This window comes from Bombina bombina, chromosome 1 (assembly GCF_027579735.1).
Source record: "Bombina bombina isolate aBomBom1 chromosome 1, aBomBom1.pri, whole genome shotgun sequence".
Classification (NCBI taxonomy): Eukaryota; Metazoa; Chordata; class Amphibia; order Anura; family Bombinatoridae; genus Bombina; species Bombina bombina.
Genome location: NC_069499.1, coordinates 1,252,848,956 through 1,252,870,767, shown reverse-complemented (window position 1 = coordinate 1,252,870,767; position 21,812 = coordinate 1,252,848,956). Strand labels below are relative to the sequence as shown.

The 21,812-nt window shown below is 37.9% G+C and overlaps 1 protein-coding gene across 1 annotated transcript in view; it reads right to left on the bottom strand.

Annotated features, from left to right (window-relative positions):
- LOC128664299 (DNA topoisomerase 1-like) overlaps nt 1-21,812 on the bottom strand; it is a 571,968-nt gene that overhangs the window by 14,447 nt on the left and 535,709 nt on the right. Inside the window, exon 12 of the mRNA XM_053719139.1 lies at nt 5,926-6,075. Coding sequence (XP_053575114.1) covers nt 5,926-6,075 — 150 coding nt within the window. The remainder of the gene's footprint in view (nt 1-5,925; nt 6,076-21,812) is intronic.

The following is a 21,812-nucleotide window of genomic DNA, read 5'->3' as shown; positions in this document are numbered from 1 at the left end:
GTCCATGACTTCATTCCTTACTGTTGGGAAATACAACACCTGGCCACCAGGAGGTGGAAAAGACACCCCAACAAAAGGTTTAAAGGGACACTGAACCCAATTTTTTTCTTTCGTGATTCAGATAGAGCATGCAATTTTAAGCAACTTTCTAATTTACTCCTATTATCAAATTTTCTTCGTTCTCTTACGATCTTTATTTGAAATGCAAGAATGTAAGTTTAGATGCCGGTCCATTTTTGGTGAACAACCTGGATTGTCCTTGCTGATTGGTGGATGAATTCATCCACCAATAAAAAAGTGCTGTCCAAAGTTCTGAACCAAACAAAAAGCTTAGATGCCTTCTTTTTCAAATAAAGATAGCAAGAGAACGAAGAAAAATTAATAGGAGTAAATTAGAAAGTTGCTTAAAATTGCATGCTCTATCAATCAAGAAAGAAAAAAGTTGGGTTCAGTGTCCCTTTAAATATCCCTCCCACTTCCTCTATCCTCTAGTCATTCTTTGCCTTTTGTTACTAAAGGAGGTGGCAGAGAAGTGTCAGAAGATTTGGATAGTCGTGTAATGGGTATGTTCCCTTCAAGAAAGGACTGGAGTTTTACGTAATCATGTCAACCTCTCAGTGAGAATATTGATGAAAGAGTCTGGAGATGCAGGTAAAAGTATTTCTGCAAACCCATCCAGACTGTCGCCTAACAGCTCCTGAGGGTAAGACCATTTTATATATACACTTTTGCTATACAGGGTCACAGTGTGGCTCCTTTATGCCTCAATAGGATCAAGGGTTAATATCTCCTTCAGGGAGATTATTTGAACAGCTAGGGGTTATTTATAACTGCTTTAATGTGAGTTTTTTGGTTCATAGTGTGCTTTTGGCTTGGAACAAACGGGTTTAACTTTCGTTTTTGAGTGTTGCGCAGCTCATAATAGCTTAGCGCCTTTTTCATAGCAGGGGAAGTCCTGTCCTACGCACCACTTGACCGGGTGCGGCCTTTTCATTTTCTTACAATCCTGCTGCGGGCGTCACTCTTAAGGAGAGCGTTTTCACTGTTAGCTGTCTGGGTCTAGGAGGTAGGGAGTGCCCCAGCCATTGGGATTATAAAAGGTGCAGTTTTTTAATAAAAGCGTTTTTTTTTTTTTTTGTCTATCCTTCTGTGAATATATCTTAGCTATTGAGAACTCTGATACTACATTAGAAAGTTCCGCTCCTTCTGTACTGATTAATGATTCCTGTTTATATTGTGAGGAGGCTGTGGGTTGCCCGCCTGCTCAATTTTGTTCTATTCGCCTAAGCACTGTTCTAAAGTCTAAGAAGGGAGACAAGCCTGCTAATACTAATAGGGCTATTAGCCCCTCTGAGCCGTCTACCTCTCAGGAGTCTGTATCCGAAGAGATTACTACCCTTTCTACACTACCCGCTCCACATGCAGTACCCCGTGGCTCAACTAATCCTCCATCTGGAGGGGGCTTTCTGCGGCCCTGAGTGCCTTACCTCCCTCTAGAAAACGTAAGAGAAAGGTTAAACATAGTTCTCCTGACCTAGAGTCATCTAAATAATTTTCGGATTTAGCTACTATGTCCCAGATATCTGAGGATGAGTTAATCTCTGTAGCTTCAGAGGGTGAACTTTCTCAGTCAGAAACGTCAGTTTCTAAACCTCCTTCAGCGGAGGAACCCTCTTTTAGATTTAAAATTGAGCATCTGCATTTATTAATGGAGGTTCTGTCTATGCTAGAGGTTCCAGAGGCTAACATTTCTGAAGAACAGAAGATCCCTAAATTATACAGGGTTTAATGAAGACAGGAAGGTCCCTCTGACCTTTCCTGTGCTAGTTAAGATGGCGAACATTAGTAACGAATGGGATAGAATAGGACCTTTCCCCCACCCCCTCGACTACTTGATGAAAAATGATTCTTGGTCCCTGACTCTCAAATGGATTTGTGGGGCTCCATCCCTAAGGTGGATGGCACTATTTCTTTGCTGGCTAAGCGTACTACTATCCCTATTTCTTTGCTGGCTAAGCGTACTACTTTTAACATACAGGGTTTTATTTCAACCACCAGCAGCTGTAGCCGCGGTTGCTGGAGCAGCTACCTACTGGTGTGACACTGTTGGAGCTCAGTTAGGTGAAGACTCCCCCCAAGGATATTCAGGAGAGAATTAAAGTCTGAGAAATGCTAACTCATCTGTTTATGTTTAGGCATAAACATGTATGTTTATGCCAAAGTGATATTACGTTTAGGAAATATATGAATTAAGAACTGTGAAACCATCTATAATCTTGTTATTATTATTATTATTATTATTATATCTAGATAGGGCCCCTATCTTATATATCACTGTATAATCCTTTTTAGGGTATACATATACATATATATATATACATATATATATATATATATATATATATATATATATATATCGTAACTCATCTGCGATGCGAATATGCAGATTTGCCTAAATGCAAAGGCTTCTGGCTTTGCGGTCCTAGCCCGTCAGGCTCTCTGGTTGAAGTCTTGGTCTGCAGATATGACTTAAATCAAGACTCTCTCTTACTATCAAGGGGAAGATTTTATTTGGTCCAGGGCTGGAATCCATTATTTCTATGGTTACTGGAGGGAAAGGTACCTTCCTACCACAGGATAAGGAGAATAGGCCTAAGGGATGGCAATTGTCTAATTTTCGTTCTGACAAATCACGACGACAGCAATCCTCATCCAAGTCTGAGCAGCCCAAGAGTACTCGGAAGCTGTCTCACTCCTGGAATAAGTCCAAACAGATTAAGAAGCCTGCCGAGAACAAATCAGCATTAAGGGGCGGCCCAGGGGAATGGTCTATCCACCCAAGGTGTTAGCAGAGATATGCAGCGAGTGGGGGACACCAGAGATAGATCTCATGGCATCCCACCTCAATACCAAGCAACCCAGGTCTAAGGATCCTCAGTCGGAACTGATAGATGTCCTTTCAGTACCATGGAGGTTCGGACTCGTATCTTTTTCCTCCATTGCCGCTTCTCCCTCATGTGGTGGCTCGCATCAAGCAGGAGGGAGCATCAGTGATTCTGATTGCTCCATCGTGGCCGCAAAGGAAGTAATTTGCGGATCTGGTGGGGATGTCCTCATCTCCTCAGTGGAGGTTACCTTGTCTACCATAAAGTGTGGAGGACTTACTTGTACTGGTGTGAATAGCGTGGCTTTTTCTGGTATAAGGTTAAGGTTGCCAGAATTGTATCTTTTCTCCAGGCCTGGAGAAGGGTCTATCTGCTAGTTACCTGAAAGGACAGATATCGGCCCTGTCGATGTTGCTGCACAAGAGATTGGCTGAGCTTCCGGATGTGCAGTCCTTTGTTAAGGCTCTAACTAGGATCTTGTTCTTAGTGTTTTGCAGCAGGCTCCGTTTGAGCCTATGCATACTGTTGACATTAAATTGTTATCTTGGAAGGTTCTTTTTTTGTTGGCTATTGCCTCTGCATGCAGAGTTTGAGATTTCTGCTTTGCAATGTGACCCCCCCTTATCTTGTTTTCCATGCTGATAAGGCGGTTTTATATACAAAATGAGGGTTCCTTAACATTAGTCAAGAAATGGTTGTTCATTCTTTGTATCCTTCTTCAGTGAAGGAACGCTTGCTTCACAATCTAGATGTGACTTGTGCCTTGACGTTCTATCTTCAGGCTACTAAGGAATTCAGACAATCTTTTTCTTTGTTTGTCATCTATACGGGGAAGTGTAAGGGGCAGAAGGCTACTTACTTAGCTTATGAGACAGCAGGGCGAGAGGATAAAAGCTCATTCCACTACAGCAGTGGCATCCTCCTGGGCTTTTAAGAATGAACGAAGCCTCTATGGATCAGATTTGTAAGGCGGCTACCTGGTCCTCCTCACACACTTTCTAAATTTTACAAGTTTGCTGTGTTTGCTGAAGAAGAAGCATCTTTCGGGAGAAAAGTTTTACAGGCTGTGGTGCCCTCAGAATAGGGTCCCCATCTTTTCATCTTTTTTGTTCCCTCCCCTTCAGTGTCCTCTTGAGCTTGGGTATAGTTTTCCTAACAGTAAGGAATGAAGTCATGGACTCTTCCTGCCTTATGGAAGGAAACCATAATTTATGCTTATTAGATAAATTCCTTTCCTTCCTAGCAGGGAGAGTTCACGACCCCACCCATAATATATTTTTGTTAGGCGGCTCCTTTTTTTTTATATTATTTCTTCTGGCACCTTTATACCCTGATGTTTCTCCTACTTTTCCTTGCTCCCTCGGCAGAATGACTGGGGATAGGGGAAGTTGGAGGGATATTTAAGCCTTTGGCTGGGGTGTATTTGCCTCCTCCTGGTGGCCAGGTGTTTTATTTCCAAACAGTAATGAATGAAGTCATGGACTCTGCCTGCCAGGAAGGAAAGGAATTTATCTGGTAAGCATAAATGTTTTTTTGTGTGTAATATATATATACACACACATATATACACACACACACACACATATATATACACACATATATACACATACACACACACATATATATACACACATATATACACATACACACACACATATATATATACACACATATATACACATACACACACACATATATATACACACATATATACACATACACACACACATATATATACACACATATATACACATACACACACACATATATATACACACATATATACACATACACACACACATATATATACACACATATATATACACACACACACACACACTGTATATATTTATTTATTTATTTATTTAGATAAACTACTCTCATATGGGATATGTGAAAGCTAAAATGTTCTTTCTTATTTACAGCTTTCTTATTTACTTCTATTATCAATTTTTCTTTGGTCTCTTGATATCTTTTGTTTAAAAGCAGGTATGTATGCTTAGGAGCTGCCATTTCTGGAGCGTTATATGGCAACAGTTTTGCAAGAATGTTATCCATTTGCAAGAGCACTAGATGGCAGCTTTATTCCCTGCCATGAGGTGCTGCAGATGCTTACTTAGTTATCTCTAACAGAATAGTATGGGAAATAAGCAAATAGTATAATAAAAGAAAACTGGAAACTTAAAAACTGTTATACTCTGTCTGAATCACAAGATAAGTTTTTGGAGTGGCAAATCCCTTTAATCTTTCAAACTGCTGACTATAATTAGACTGTAATGGAAAGAGGTATGGGTGGGGGGTTATTTTGTTCTTGGACACAGGCAGCACAATGTATTGAGCGGGCCCTGCAGTGGTAACATGCGCAGCAGGAGAGAGATGCTTGTACACATGAGCTGCAAATCATTAGAAAAATGGTGTCTTATTAACAACAATAAAGTTATTAAAGGGACAGTCTACTCCAGAATTCTTATTGTTTAAAAAGATAGATAATCCCTTTATTACCCATATGCCAGTTTTGCATAACCAACACAGTTATATTAATATACTTTTTACCTCTGTGATTATCTTGTATCTAAGCTTCTGCAGACTGTCCCTTTATCTCAGTGCTTTTGACAGACTTGCATTTTAGTCAATCAGTGCTGACTCATAAATCCACTGGAGGGAGCACAATGCTATCTATATGGCGCACACATGAACTAGTGCTGTCTAGCTATGAAATAACTGTAAAAATGCAGCCTTCAGGGGCTTGGAAATTAGCATATGAGCCTACCTAGATTTAGCTTTTAAAAAAGAATGCCAAGAGAACAAAGCAAATTTAATGATAAAAGTAAATTGGAAAGTTTAAAATTGCATACCCCATCTGAATCATGAAATCGTTATTTTGAGTAGACTGTCCCTTTAAGGAGACAATGTTTTTGGGGTTTGCAAGTGGATAATTGCTGATACACTAATCTATTACAAAAATAATAAATGTTCAATTAACGTATTATATGGTAATAACCTTTTGCCATGTCTATTAAAAGTTCAACAATAAACTCACCAAGCTACAGATATTCTGGGGTCCAGATAGTTTAGTTTGGAGGTGCCCAAGGCAATCTGCTTGTTTTCTTCTCTGTCAGTTGCCTGCACCTCCAATTTCAGGAGCTGCTCCTCTGCTCTCTGCAAAGCTCTCCGCTTGCTTTCTACTACCCTGCATTTAACCAGCAGACAAGTTAAAAATGGTTACATGTATAATATATTCTCAAAGAAAAAAAAAGTACATTTATAGCTACATTCACTAAGTAAATGTGGATAAACACGTGAGAAACAATTTAAAGGCCGGGTAGGGTTAACTTTCTCAAATCTTTTTTTAAACAGCTACAAAGACCTTCATTGTGGATGACTGCAGTATGGATTGTGCTTTACGGTTTGTTTGTTTGAGACTTGAATATTTTAAAGCATTTTGTAAAAATAAAAAAAATAAACATATGCAAATAAATATATTATTTCTAACACAAATTTCATAGCTAATCTTTCTGTTAATGTCACCATAGCAGTTAGAGACAATAGAACGTTGCTATTTGAAAGGACATCAAATTCATGTTGATAAATATGGCACTTCAAGAGATAATTTACTATTTAAAAAAAGGTGATTAATTCTGTACAAACACTCAGTGTGCCAGATGACAACCTGAAGCAGATGAGATACCAAGAACAATTGTTTTAGTACTGGTAATTTTACACCTTCATAGTACATTGAGGGTGGCAATTCTCAAATTAGAATTATCAAACACTCACTGGCATGGAGAGAATTCATGAAAACAATTTGGGTTTATTTTTATAGCTTTATATTGTATTGTAGGGATCTCTCATTCACATCCAGAACCTTGTATAGTAAGAATCAGCCCTCAAACTAAAATTTGCCTTTACACAATTATTTGAGGGACATTGCAGTACTGAGAAGATTCATAGATAATCTCATGTGACCAAATAGCTTTAGAGAAGCCCCCAAGTTACTGAATAAAATTGCACGTGACCATACTTATAGTATGACTTGCAGGAATTTACCTAAAGAGCTAAACTTTAAATGTGCTCTTTTAGAATGAAAAAAACATGGTGTTATTTTGTGTAAATTAAAGATCTGTGGCAATTTCAAATTCTTATCCTGGCATAATTTAATATGGTACTTTGTCGTAATTTAATCTGTAGATGTACCTACTAATGCGTGGGATCACTACATTGGCACTACTTAAAGTATATTAAACACATTTTGCTTTTATGTAAAAACTGAGATTGCCCCCAGACTTTCTTGGAAGGCCAAAAAACATAATTTATGTAAGAACTTACCTGATAAATTCACTTCTTTCATATTAGCAAGAGTCCATGAGCTAGTGACGTATGGGATATACATTCCTACCAGGAGGGGCAAAGTTTCCCAAACCTCAAAATGCCTATAAATACACCCCTCACCACACCCACAAATCAGTTTAACGTATAGCCAAGAAGTGGGGTGATAAGAAAAAAGTGTGAAAGCATAAAAAATAAGGAATTGGAATAATTGTGCTTTATACAAAAAAATCATAACCACCACAAAAAGGGTGGGCCTCATGGACTCTTGCTAATATGAAAGAAATGAATTTATCAGGTAAGTTCTTACATAAATTATGTTTTCTTTCATGTAATTAGCAAGAGTCCATGAGCTAGTGACGTATGGGATAATGACTACCCAAGATGTGGATCTTCCACGCAAGAGTCACTGGATAAAATAAAGACAGCCAATTCCGCTGAAAAAAATCCACACCCAAAATAAAGTTTAAATCTTATAATGAAAAAAACTGAAATTATAAGCAGAAGAATCAAACTGAAGCAGCTGCCTGAAGTACTTTTCTACCAAAAACTGCTTCAGAAGAAGAAAACACATCAATAATGGTAGAATTTAGTAAAAGTATGCAAAGAAGACCAAGTGGCTGCTTTGCAAATCTGATCAACTGAAGCTTCATTCCTATACGCCCAGGAAGTAGAAACTGACCTAGTAGAATGAGCTGTAATCCTTTGAGGCGGAGTTTTACCCGACTCGACATAGGCATGATGAAACAAAGATTTTAACCAAGATGCCAAAGAAATGGCAGAAGCCTTCTGACCTTTCCTAGAACCGGAAAAGATAACAAATAGACTAGAGGGCGCTAATATGATTAAAAATTGTGTATATCCAATTTAAAAAGATTTTTTAAAAACAAATGAACAATGGTATATAGTAATGGATAATGGTACCTCATTAAATAAAATGTCCCAGTTTAAAAGTCCACTAGAAAATGTATAGTCTTATAATTGGACACATAAGTTCAAAATTTTTTCTTGACTGTCGGCAGTGGACTCTCCCTGATTCAGAATCAGGATCCTTCTTTTTCCAAAACGAAGCCAATCTGTGTAGGATTTAAACACAAACAAGATCGACCATTGTGTGTATCCACAGACCCAATATATTTCACACAGCAGTATTCAATTTCCAGGGTACTCACACTTTTGCAGAGCACACCAGTGTGCTTGTGGGAACGGACTGGTTATCAGAGCAAACCAGCTTGCTCTCTCCGGTATGCTCTCTCCTCGCAGGTGTGGATAATGACAGATCCACTGGCGCCTCACAGTAAATCAGTGTACTGAGACTTCACTTAGCAGCGGCTTGGTAATGAGAACCTCACTTGTTAAGGAATGGCAGACAATGATGATAAAAAACAAATCTTTAATCATTAGTAAAACCAAAATCCTTACAATACAAGTGGGTGGACAATGTGTAACAATAAAATTTGCAAATTTTATTGTTACACATTGTCCACCCACTTGTATTGTAAGGATTTTGGTTTTACTAATGATTAAAGATTTGTTTTTTATCATCATTGTCTGCCATTCCTTAACAAGTGAGGTTCTCATTACCAAGCCGCTGCTAAGTGAAGTCTCAGTACACTGATTTACTGTGAGGCGCCAGTGGATCTGTCATTATCCACACCTGCGAGGAGAGAGCATACCGGAGAGAGCAAGCTGGTTTGCTCTGATAACCAGTCCGTTCCCACAAGCACACTGGTGTGCTCTGCAAAAGTGTGAGTACCCTGGAAATTGAATACTGCTGTGTGAAATATATTGGGTCTGTGGATACACACAATGGTCGATCTTGTTTGTGTTTAAATCCTACACAGATTGGCTTCGTTTTGGAAAAAGAAGGATCCTGATTCTGAATCAGGGAGAGTCCACTGCCGACAGTCAAGAAAAAATTTTGAACTTATGTGTCCAATTATAAGACTATACATTTTCTAGTGGACTTTTAAACTGGGACATTTTATTTAATGAGGTACCATTATCCATTACTATATACCATTGTTCATTTGTTTTTAAAAAATCTTTTTAAATTGGATATACACAATTTTTAATCATATTAGCGCCCTCTGGTGTTACATGCACTTGTTATAGGAGTCTGATTCACTTTACTTTCATAGTATATGTGTTGAGAGGTGCAGCTGTAGTTTTATTATATATATCAGACTGTTAATTATCATTTGTCTGTAAAGGGTTTTCTATATATTTTTTTCGTGTGAAGCCCATATTCATATGGGTTTCTTTGACTAGAGATATTCCTTCTAATTGCACTTTAGCGCCCTCTAGTGATTGTACATCACACATATTTGATCTAACAAATAGACTAGAAGTCTTTCGGAAATCCTTAGTAGCTTCAACATAATATTTCAAAGCTCTAACTACATCCAAAGAATGCAACGACTTTTCCTTAGAATTCTTAGGATTAGGACACAATGAAGGAACCACAATTTCTCTACTAATGTTGTTAGAATTCACAACCTTAGGTAAAAATTGAAAAGAAGTTCGCAACACCGCCTTATCCTGATGAAAAATCAGAAAAGGAGACTCACAAGAAAGAGTAGATAATTCAGAAACTCTTCTAGCAGAAGAGATGGCCAAAAGAAACAAAACTTTCCAAGAAAGTAATTTAATGTCCAGCAAATGCATAGGTTCAAACGGAGGAGCTTGAAGAGCCCCCAGAACCAAATTCAAACTCCAAGGAGGAGAAATTGACTTAATAACAGGTTTTATACGAGCCAAAGCTTGTACAAAACAATGAATATCAGGAAGACTAGCAATCTTTCTGTGAAAAAGAACAGAAAGAGCAGAGATTTGACCTTTCAAGGAACTTGCAGACAAACCTTATCCAAACCATCCTGAAGAAACTGTAAAATACTAGGAATTCTAAAAGAATGCCAAGAAAAAATGATGAGAAAAACACCAAAAAATGTAAATCTTCCAGACTCGATAATATATCTTCCTAGATACAGTTTTACGAGCCTGTAACATAGTATTAATCACAGAAACCTCTATGACTGAGAATCAAGCGTTCAATCTCCATACCTTCAAATTTAAGGATTTGAGAAACCTGATGGAAAAAAGGACCTTGAGAGGCCATGCTGGAGCCACCAGCAGAATAAACGAACGCTCCTTTAGAATCTTGGAAAAAGAACTAGAGGCGGAAAGATATAAGCAGGATGATACTTCCAAGGAAGTGACAATGCATCCACTGCTTCCGCCTGAGGATCCCTGGATCTGGACAGATACCTGGGAAGCTTCTAGTTTAGATGAGAAGCCATCAGATCTATTTCTGGAATTCCCCATATTTGAACAATCTGAAGAAATACCTCTGGGTGAAGAAACCATTCGCCCGGATGTAGCGTTTGGCGACTGAGATAATCCGCTTCCCAATTGTCTATACCTGGGATATGAACCGCAGAAATTAGACAGGAGCTGGATTCCGCCCATACAAGTATTCGAGAGACTTCTTTCATAGTCAGAGGACTGTGAGTTCCTCCTTGATGATTGACATATGCCACGGTTGTGACATTGTCCATCTGGAAACAAATGAACGACTCTCTCTTTAGAAGAGTCCACGACTGAAGAGCTCTGAAAATTGCACGGAGTTCCAAAATGTTGATTGGTAATCTCACCTCCTGAGATTCCCAAACCCCTTGTGCTGTCAGAAACCCCCATACAGCTCCCCAACCTGTCAGACTTGCATCTGTTGAGATCACAGTCTAGGTTGGAAGAACAAAAGAAGCCCCCTGAACTAAACGATGGTGGTCTGTCCACCACGTCAGAGAGTGTCGAACAATCGGTTTTAAAGATATTAATTGAGATATCTTTGTATAATCCCTGCACCACTGGTTCAGCATACAGAGCTGAAGAGGTCGCATGTGAAAATGAGCAAAGGGGATCGCGTCCAATACAGCAGTCATAAGACCTAGAATTTCCATGCATAAGGCTACCGAAGGGAAAGATTGAGACTGAAGGTTTCGACAAGCTGAAACCAATTTCAGACGCCTCTTGTCCGTCAGAGACAGAATCAAGGACACTGAATCTATCAGGAAACCTAAAAAGGTTACCCTCGTCTGAGGAATCAAATGAACTTTTTGGTAAATTGATCCTCCAACCATGTTCTTGAAGAAACAACACTCATAAAAGACTGGAAAGGTTCTTTCTAGTGAAAATGAGCAAAGGGAATTGAATCCAATGCTGTGGCCATAAGACCTAAAACTTCTATGCATATATAGCAACTGAAGGAAATAATAGAGACTAAAGGAACTGATAGGCGGAACCCAATAAAATTATCCCTTGTCTGATAGAGACAAGGACAGTGACACAAACTATCTGGAAACCTAAAAAAGGTGACCCTTGTGTGAGGAATCAAGAGCTTTTGAAAAAAAGATCCTCTAACTATGTCCTGAAGAGTAAGTAAATCATATGAGATTCCGCATCCTCAGAAAATAATCTGAATGAAAACAGAAAAATGAAAATATACATTTATTGTATCTAATGAAAACAAATAATGCTATCAATGACCATAAAAAGGCAAAATAGTTTGAATAAAACTCCAAAACCCGGTTCCTCAAAAGGAACTGGAAGAAATACCCCAGAAGATTCCAGGTCTGAGCAGCACTTGAACCCCATGGGTGCCCAGGCATGCTTCAACAGTACCCAAAATATATAGGACAGAAACACAGTTAAAGAAAGTGTTAGCCTTACTGGAATAAAATCAAAGAAATTTGGACAAAATAAATTTCAACCTTAACCTGCCCCTTACCAGCCAAGCTGGAATACGGCACGTACATCGCAATATTAGGGAGCTGATTTCGAACTCCAATTATAGACATGTTACTTGGGAAAGAACTCAGGAATTCGTTCCTTAATAAGAACAACTAAACCAGTATAAGCTTAAAGTTTTAGTCTTAGAACTCAATCTTGAAGCCCAGAGTAACAGTTAAGAATTGAATCCAATTATAAAACAAATAATTGATTATCTTAGAACAAAAGAAATATGGATTTTTTTTTTTTTTAAAAAATCACAAAATTCTTCTAGCTAAAAAAGCTAAAGACATAGATTAACCCTCATTTGTGAAAATATTCAATAAAATGAAGACACAAATGAAATTATTAGCATGATAGTCCAGTTTAAAGGACCAGCCAATACAGTGGACTTGCATAATCAATAAATGCAAAACAACAAGACAAATGCAACAGCACCTAGTCTAGTAAATGTTGTCCCTTTAACAATGCTAAAATAAATCATAATCTGATACTTGATCTTAAAGTAAACAGAGAAAATGAAGCAATTGCAATATCCAAATAAATCACAGGACCAAGAAAAGTACCTGAAACTAAATAATTTTCCATAAATAAGATACAACTATCTAAAGGAAAATAAATACTATTTTGCTATAGAAACACTAGCATAATTAGTAGAATTAGAGATAGCCCCAATAAATTGGAGAACCCTCCAAATTGAGTTTAACTGCTGGCAAAGAATTTAGTTTAAAACCTTTGAAAAGAAAATTCTCAGCCTATTCCATTCCCTAGTATGGGGAATTGGAAAGAAAACCTCTGAAAACACAGAAGAAATAAATAGTCAGAAATAATGTCAGCTAGTCTTAAAGAACTAGTTACCTTAATATCCAAAATAATCAACACCTTTTCAACAAAGAACAAATGTACTTTAATAATAGAAAAATAATAAAAAAGTAGATTTGTTAGTGTCAATATCTGATGAAGAAAATTTCTGAAAGAGAAAAAAACATCATCAGAGAAGGATAAATCAGTATGTTGTTGGTCATTTGAAACTTCAATAATTAAAAAAGAAGTGAAAAAAGACCTAAAAATTTTATTAGAAGGCACGAAGTCAGACAAAGCCTTTAAAATAGAATCAGAAAAATATTTCTTATAAATCTTCTAAATATTTCTTGTAAGAAAGGAAATATATAAAGCATAAATACTAATGGATTCCGCATGTAAAAGTATAACATAATAACTTATTACAAACCATAGCTAAAGATAAACATTTATAACATTTAAAATAAATGAACTTAGCTTTGGTAGAACTGAAACTCAGTTAAGCATTTTTCCAGAAGTGACTTCTGATTCAGAGTCAATCTGAGACATCTTGCAATATGTAATAGAAAAAACAACATATAAAGCAAAATTGATCAAATTCCTTAAATGACAGTTTCAGGAATGGGAAAAAAATGCCAATGAACAAGCTTCTAGCAACCGGAAGACATAAATAATGAGACTTAAACATTGTGGAGACAACAATGACGCTCAAATTTTTTAGCGCCAAAAAAGCCGCCCACAGTATTTGGCGCCTAAATGCTTTTGGAGCCAAAAATGGCACCACATCCGGTAACGCCGACATTTTTTGGCGCAAAAACGTCAAAAAAATGACGCAGTTTCCGGCGGCACGTATGACGCCGGAAATGACAAGAAAATTTTTGTGCCAAGAAAGTCAGCGCCAAGAATGACGCAATAAAATGAAGCATTTTCAGCCCCCGCGAGCCTAACAGCCCACAGGAAAAAAAGTCAAATTTTAAGGTAAGAAAAAACAATTTATGTAAGAACTTACCTGATAAATTAATTTCTTTCATATTAGCAAGAGTCCATGAGCTAGTGACGTATGGGATATACATTCCTACCAGGAGGGGCAAAGTTTCCCAAACCTCAAAATGCCTACAAATACACCCCTCACCACACCCACAAATCAGTTTAACGAATAGCCAAGAAGTGGGGTGATAAGAAAAAAGTGCGAAAGCATAAAAAATAAGGAATTGGAATAATTGTGCTTTATACAAAAAAATCATAACCACCACAAAAAAGGGTGGGCCTCATGGACTCTTGCTAATATGAAAGAAATGAATTTATCAGGTAAGTTCTTACATAAATTATGTTTTCTTTCATGTAATTAGCAAGAGTCCATGAGCTAGTGACGTATGGGATAATGACTACCCAAGATGTGGATCTTTCCACGCAAGAGTCACTAGAGAGGGAGGGATAAAATAAAGACAGCCAATTCCGCTGAAAAAATAATCCACACCCAAAATAAAAGTTTAAATTTTATAATGAAAAAAACTGAAAACATAAGCAGAAGATTCAAACTGAAACAGCTGCCTGAAGTACTTTTCTACCAAAAACAGCTTCAGAAGAAGAAAACACATCAAAATGGTAGAATTTAGTAAAAGTATGCAAAGAAGACCAAGTTGCTGCTTTGCAAATCTGATCAACCGAAGCTTCATTCCTAAACGCCCAGGAAGTAGAAACTGACCTAGTAGAATGAGCTGTAATCCTTTGAGGCGGAGTTTTACCCGACTCGACATAAGCATGATGAATTAAAGATTTCAACCAAGATGCCAAAGAAATGGCAGAGGCCTTCTGACCTTTCCTAGAACCGGAAAAGATAACAAATAGACTAGAAGTCTTTCGGATATTCTTAGTGGCTTCAACATAATATTTCAAAGCTCTAACTACATCCAAAGAATGCAATGATTTCTCCTTAGAATTCTTAGGATTAGGACATAATGAAGGAACCACAATTTCTCTACTAATGTTGTTGGAATTCACAACCTTAGGTAAAAATTCAAAAGAAGTTCACAACACCGCCTTATCCTGGTGAAAAATCAGAAAAGGAGACTCACAAGAAAGAGCAGATAATTCAGAAACTCTTCTGGCAGAAGAGATGGCCAAAAGGAACAAAACTTTCCAAGAAAGTAATTTAATGTCCAATGAATGCATAGGTTCAAACGGAGGAGCTTGAAGAGCCCCCAGAACCAAATTCAAACTCCAAGGAGGAGAAATTGACGTAATAACAGGTTTTATACGAACCAAAGCTTGTACAAAACAATGAATATCAGGAAGATTAGCAATCTTTCTGTGAAAAAGAACAGAAAGAGCAGAGATTTGTCCTTTCAAGGAACTTGCAGACAAACCTTTATCCAAACCATCCTGAAGAAACTGTAAAATTCTCGGAATTCTAAAAGAATGCCAGGAAAAATGATGAGAAAGACACCAAGAAATGTAAGTCTTCCAGACTCTATAATATATCTCCCTAGATACAGATTTATGAGCCTGTAACATAGTATTAATCACAGAGTCAGAGAAACCTCTTTGACTAAGAATCAAGCATTCAATCTCCATACCTTTAAATTTAAGGATTTGAGATCCTGATGGAAAAAAGGACCTTGCGACAGAAGGTCTGGTCTTAACGGAAGAGTCCACGGTTGGCAAGAGGCCATCCGGACAAGATCCGCATACCAAAACCTGTGAGGCTATGCTGGAGCTACCAGCAGAACAAACGAGCATTCCTTCAGAATCTTGGAGATCACTCTTGGAAGAAGAAATAGAGGCGGAAAGATATAAGCAGGATGATACTTCCAAGGAAGTGACAATGCATCCACTGCTTCCGTTTGAGGATCCCAGGATCTGGACAGATACCTGGGAAGTTTCTTGTTTAGATGAGAGGCCATCAGATCTATTTCTGGAAGTCCCCACATTTGGACAATCTGAAGAAATACCTCTGAGTGAAGAGACCATTCGCCCGGATGCAACGTTTGGCGACTGAGATAATCCGCTTCCCAATTGTCTATACCTGGGATATGAACCACAGAAATTAGACAGGAGCTGGATTCCGCCCAAACCAGAATTCGAGATACTTCTTTCATAGCCAGAGGGCTGTGAGTCCCTCCTTGATGATTGATGTATGCCACAGATGTGACATTGTCTGTCTGAAAACAAATGAACGATTCTCTCTTTAGAAGAGGCCAAGACTGAAGAGCTCTGAAAATTGCACGGAGTTCCAAAATATTGATCGTAATCTCACCTCCTGAGATTCCCAAACCCCTTGTGCCATCAGAGACCCCCACACAGCTCCCCAACCTGTAAGACTTGCATCTGTTGAGATTACAGTCCAGGTCGGAAGAACAAAAGAAGCCCCCTGAACTAAACGATGGTGATCTGTCCACCACGTCAGAGAGTGTCGTACAATCGGTTTTAAAGCTATTAATTGAGATATCTTTGTGTAATCCCTGCACCACTGGTTCAGCATACAGAGCTGAAGATGTCGCATGTGAAAACGAGCAAAGGGGATGGCGTCCGATGCAGCAGTCATTAGACCTAGAATTTCCATGCATAAGGCTACCGAAGGGAATGATTGTGACTGAAGGTTTCGACAAGCTGATATCAATTTTAAACGTCTCTTGTCTGTCAAAGATAGAGTCATGGACACTGAATCTATCTGGAAACCCAAAAAGGTTACCCTTGTCTGAGGAATCAATTAACTTTTTAGTAAATTGATCCTCCAACCATGATCTTGAAGAAACAACACAAGTCGATTCGTATGAGATTCTGCTAAATGTAAAGACTGAGCAAGTAGCAAGATATCGTCCAAATAAGGAAATACCACAATACCCTGTTCTCTGATTACAGACAGAAGGGCACCGAGAACCTTTGTAAAAATTCTTGGAGCTGTTGCTAGGCCAAACGGCAGAGCCACAATGCTTGTCTAGGAACGAGAATCTCAGAAACTGATAGTGATCTGGATGAATCGGAATATGCAGATATGCATCCTGTAAATCTATTGTAGACATATAATGCCCTTGCTGAACAAAAGGCAGGATAGTCCTTACAGTTACCATTTTGAATGTTGGTATCCTTACAAAACGATTCAATATTTTTAGATCCAGAACTAGTCTGAAGGAATTCTTCTTTGGTACAATGAAGAGATTTGAATAAAACCCCATCCCCTCTTCCAGAACTGGAACTGGCATAATTACTCCAGCCAACTCTAGATCTGAAACACATTTCAGAAATGCTTGAGCCTTCGCTGGATTTACTGGGACACGGGAAAGAAAAAATCTCTTTGCAGGAGGCCTTATCTTGAAGCCAATTCTGTACCCTTCTGAAACAATATTCTGAATCCAAAGATTGTGAATTGAATTGATCCAAATTTCTTTGAAAAAACGTAATCTGCCCCCTACCAGCTGAGCTGGAATGAGGGCCGCACCTTCATGTGGACTTAGGAGCTGGCTTTGATTTTCTAAAAGGCTTGGATTTATTCCAGACTGGAGATGGTTTCCAAACTGATACCGCTCCTGAGGATGAAGGATCAGGCTTTTGTTCCTTGTTGTGACGAAAGGAACGAAAACGATTATTAGACCTAAATTTACCTTTAGATTTTTTATCCTGTGGTAAAAAAGTTCCTTTCCCTCCAGTAACAGTTGAGATAATAGAATCCAACTGAGAACCAAATAATTTATTACCCTGGAAAGAAAGGGAAAGCAGAGTAGACTTAGAAGACATATCAGCATTCCAAGTTTTAAGCCATAAAGCTCTTCTAGCTAAAATAGCTAGAGACATATACCTGACATCAACTCTAATGATATCAAAGATGGCATCACAAATATAATTATTAGCATGTTGAAGAAGAATAATAATGCTATGAGAATTATGATCTGAACACAAGTAAGCTTTTCTTAGAAAAGATTCAATTTTCCTATCTAAAGGATCCTTAAAGGAAGTACCATCTGCCGTAGGAATGGTAGTACGCTTAGCAAGAGTAGAGACAGCCCCATCAACCTTAGGGATTTTGTCCCAAAATTCTAATCTGTCAGATGGCACAGGATATAATTGCTTAAAACGTTTAGAAGGAGTAAATGAATTACCCAAATTATTCCATTCCCTGGAAATTACTTCAGAAATAGCACCAGGAACAGGAAAAACTTCTGGAATAACTACAGAAGATTTAAAAACCTTATCTAAACGTTTAGATTTAGTATCAAGAGGACCAGAATCCTCAATTTCTAATGCAATTAGGACTTCTTTAAGTAAAGAACGAATAAATTCCATTTTAAATAAATATGAAGATTTATCAGCATCAACCTCTGAGACAGAATCCTCTGAACCAGAAGAGCCATTATCAGAATCAGAATGATGATGTTCATTTAAAAATTCATCTGAAAAATGAGAAGTTTTAAAAGACTTTTTACGTTTACTAGAAGGAGGAATAACAGACATAGCCTTCTTAATGGATTTAGAAACAAAATCTCTTATGTTATCAGGAACACTCTGAGTATTAGATGTTGATGGAACAGCAACAGGTAATGTAACTTTACTAAAGGAAATATTATCTGCATTAACAAGTTTGTCATGGCATTCAATACAAACAACAGCTGGAGGAACAGCTACCAAAAGTTTACAGCAGATACACTTAGCTTTGGTAGCTCCAGCACCAGGCAGCGATTTTCCAGAAGTATCTTCTGACTCAGCTTCAACATGGGACATCTTGCAATATGTAATAGAAAAAACAACATATAAAGCAAAATTGATCAAATTCCTTAAATGACAGTTTCAGGAATGGGAAAAAATGCCAGTGAACAAGCTTCTAGCAACCAGAAGCAATAAAAAATGAGACTTAAATAATGTGGAGACAAAAGTGACGCCCATATTTTTTTAGCGCCAAATAAGACGCCCACATTATTTGGCGCCTAAATGCTTTTGGCGCCAAAAATAACGCCACATCCGGAACGCCGACATTTTTGGCACAAAAGAACGTAAAAAATGACACAACTTCCGGCGACACGTATGACGCCGGAAACAGAAAAAAAAAATTTGCGCCAAAAAAGTCCGCGCCAAGAATGACGCAATAAAATGAAGCATTTTCAGCCCCTGCGAGCCTAACAGCCCACAGGGAAAGTCAAATTTTAAGGTAAGAAATTTTTTTTTTATTCAAATGCATTATCCCAAATATGAAACTGACTGTCTGAAAATAAGGAATGTTGAACATCCTGAGTCAAGGCAAATAAATGTTTGAATACATATATTTAGAACTTTATAAAAAAGTGCCCAACCATAGCTTAGAGTGTCACAGAAAATAAGACTTACTTACCCCAGGACACTCATCTACATGTTGTAGAAAGCCAAACCAGTACTGAAACGAAAATCAGCAGAGGTAATGCTATATATATAAGAGTATATCGTCGATCTGAAAAGGGAGGTAAGAGATGAATCTCTACGACCGATAACAGAGAACCTATGAAATAGACCCCGTAGAAGGAGATCATTGAATTCAAATAGGCAATACTCTCCTCACATCCCTCTGACATTCACTGCACGCTGAGAGGAAAACCGGGCTCCAACCTGCTGTGGAGCGCATATCAACGTAGAATCTAGCACAAACTTACTTCACCACCTCCATAGGAGGCAAAGTTTGTAAAACTGATTTGTGGGTGTGGTGAGGGGAGTATTTGTAGGTATTTTGAGGTTTGGGAAACTTTGCCCCTCCTGGTAGGAATGTATATCCCATACGTCACTAGCTCATGGACTCTTGCTAATATGAAAGAAAATTGAATTATTCATATGCATTATCCCAAATATGAAACTGACTGTCTGAAAATAAGGAACGTTGAACATCCTGAATCAAGGCAAATAAATGTTTAAACACATATATTTAGAACTTTATATAAAAGTGCCCAACCATAGCTTAGAGTGTCACAGAAAATAAGACTTACTTACCCCAGGACACTCATCTACATGTAGTAGAAAGCCAAACCAGTACTGAAACGAGAATCAGTAGAGGTAATGGTATATATAAGAGTATATCGTCGATCTGAAAAGGGAGGTAAGAGATGAATCTCTACGACCGATAACAGAGAACCTATGAAATAGACCCCGTAGAAGGAGATCATTGAATTCAAATAGGCAATACTCTCTTCACATCCCTCTGACATTCACTGCACACAGAGGAAAACCGGGCTCCGGCCTGCTGCGGAGCGCATATCAACGTAGAATCTAGCACAAACTTACTTCACCACCTCCACAGTTTGTAAAACTGATTTGTGGGTGTGGTGAGGGGTGTATTTATAGGCATTTTGAGGTTTGGGAAACTTTGCCCCTCCTGGTAGGAATGTATATCCCATACGTCACTAGCTCATGGACTCTTGCTAATTACATGAAAGAAAGCACATTTTGTAAATTGCAAATGCTGTAACCAATGTTTTAGGCAATGTGTGCCATTTTGATAAACTATGTTACAAAATTAGCTTTTTGACCTCTTTAAAGGGATATTCCGGTCATAAATTAAATGCACAAAGATGAATTACACCTTTAAATAGAAACATATTTTACAATAAACATATATTGGCAAAAAAGCTTCTAGTAAAAGTTAGCACTGTTTTAGTGTTAGCATTTATCTCTGCATGTGCATGACAGGCATAGCTAGATATTCTCAGTGCACCAGCATTTTAAATACTGCAGCTGCTCAGAGCACAAGTGGGGTGGTATCATGTCATCAACGATGCAAATTGAGTCATTAACAGATGGTCCAAGTATCCTAAGCTTTCTAAGCAACTGCTGTTTAAAATACTGGCACACAAAGCATATATAAGCACACTCTTGAAACCACTAGAACTTTTACTAGAAGAATTTTTGGTAATATATGTATATTGCAAAAGTATTTTATTCAAAATGGAAATGCACCAATGTACATTGCAATTTTGTCTGGAAAGTCCCTTTAAAAAGTGTAGAAGAAAGCACGACCCCCCCCCCCCCCGCAAAACAAGAGGTGCTTAATGTCCCTTTATTGCAAAGTAGAAAACTTTACAAAAGTTTCCATTACAAATAAATAGACAGAAACTTAGCTGCATTTGAAATACAACCACATATTCTAGAAAGGACTCTCTGATGCAATATTCGACAAAACTGTCAGAATACAAGGAGGCGCCTTTCTCATTGGTTCAAATAGAGACAAATGAAAACTAATAGACAAAGAAAAGTGCTTGTCACCACACTGTGGTACCGACCAACAACCTGCATTTGCTATTTTGGCTCTGTTAGAGAATAAGCTTGACAGATTCCTGGCAAATCAGATTCTTCTTGAGCTTGGCTAAATAGTGAGCTATTTTTGTTGTCTGAAGATGTTAACTTCAATAGACAGCTGTGGTGACACCTGTTCCCAGCTCACCAGCCATATGTGAACCCAGGTATTGTAGGGCAGTCATACATCAGAACCACTTGGCACTGGCATGCCTACCTAGCTATCCAGGGGAATTACAGAGTAAGTTGGGACATTCTAATTCCATTAAAAAAATACTATTGTATCATTCTATTCACAGAAATCCATGTATACTCTAATGGATTATTCTTTCAAAAACAATAATAAAACATTCAGAATAAAACTATGAAATGCCTTGAACACTCATTCTCTCACACAAAATTGCCATATGTTTCATAGCCTTGTTGAAGCTTTTATTTTTGCAATATATAAGAATTAAAAATGATTAAAACAAAGGCTATTAATGCCTTCTGTGGTTAATTCAGTGACTGATCCATGAATCTATTGGTTAAATGTTTTAGCAAATATATCCATGTTCTAAAATATGGGTTTTTTTTGTGCGCAACAAATCTCAAGAATTCAAATAAAGTGCTAGTAAACGAGATTTGTAAAGTATCTCCAATAAAACAGAAAAATGAATGTGCCTTTAGTTCTCCATGCCAAACATTTATGGATTTTGTGTACATGCTTGTTTGGTAAACCCATGGCCTGTTTTAAGTAAACATGATTAGAATGATCTAATAATAATC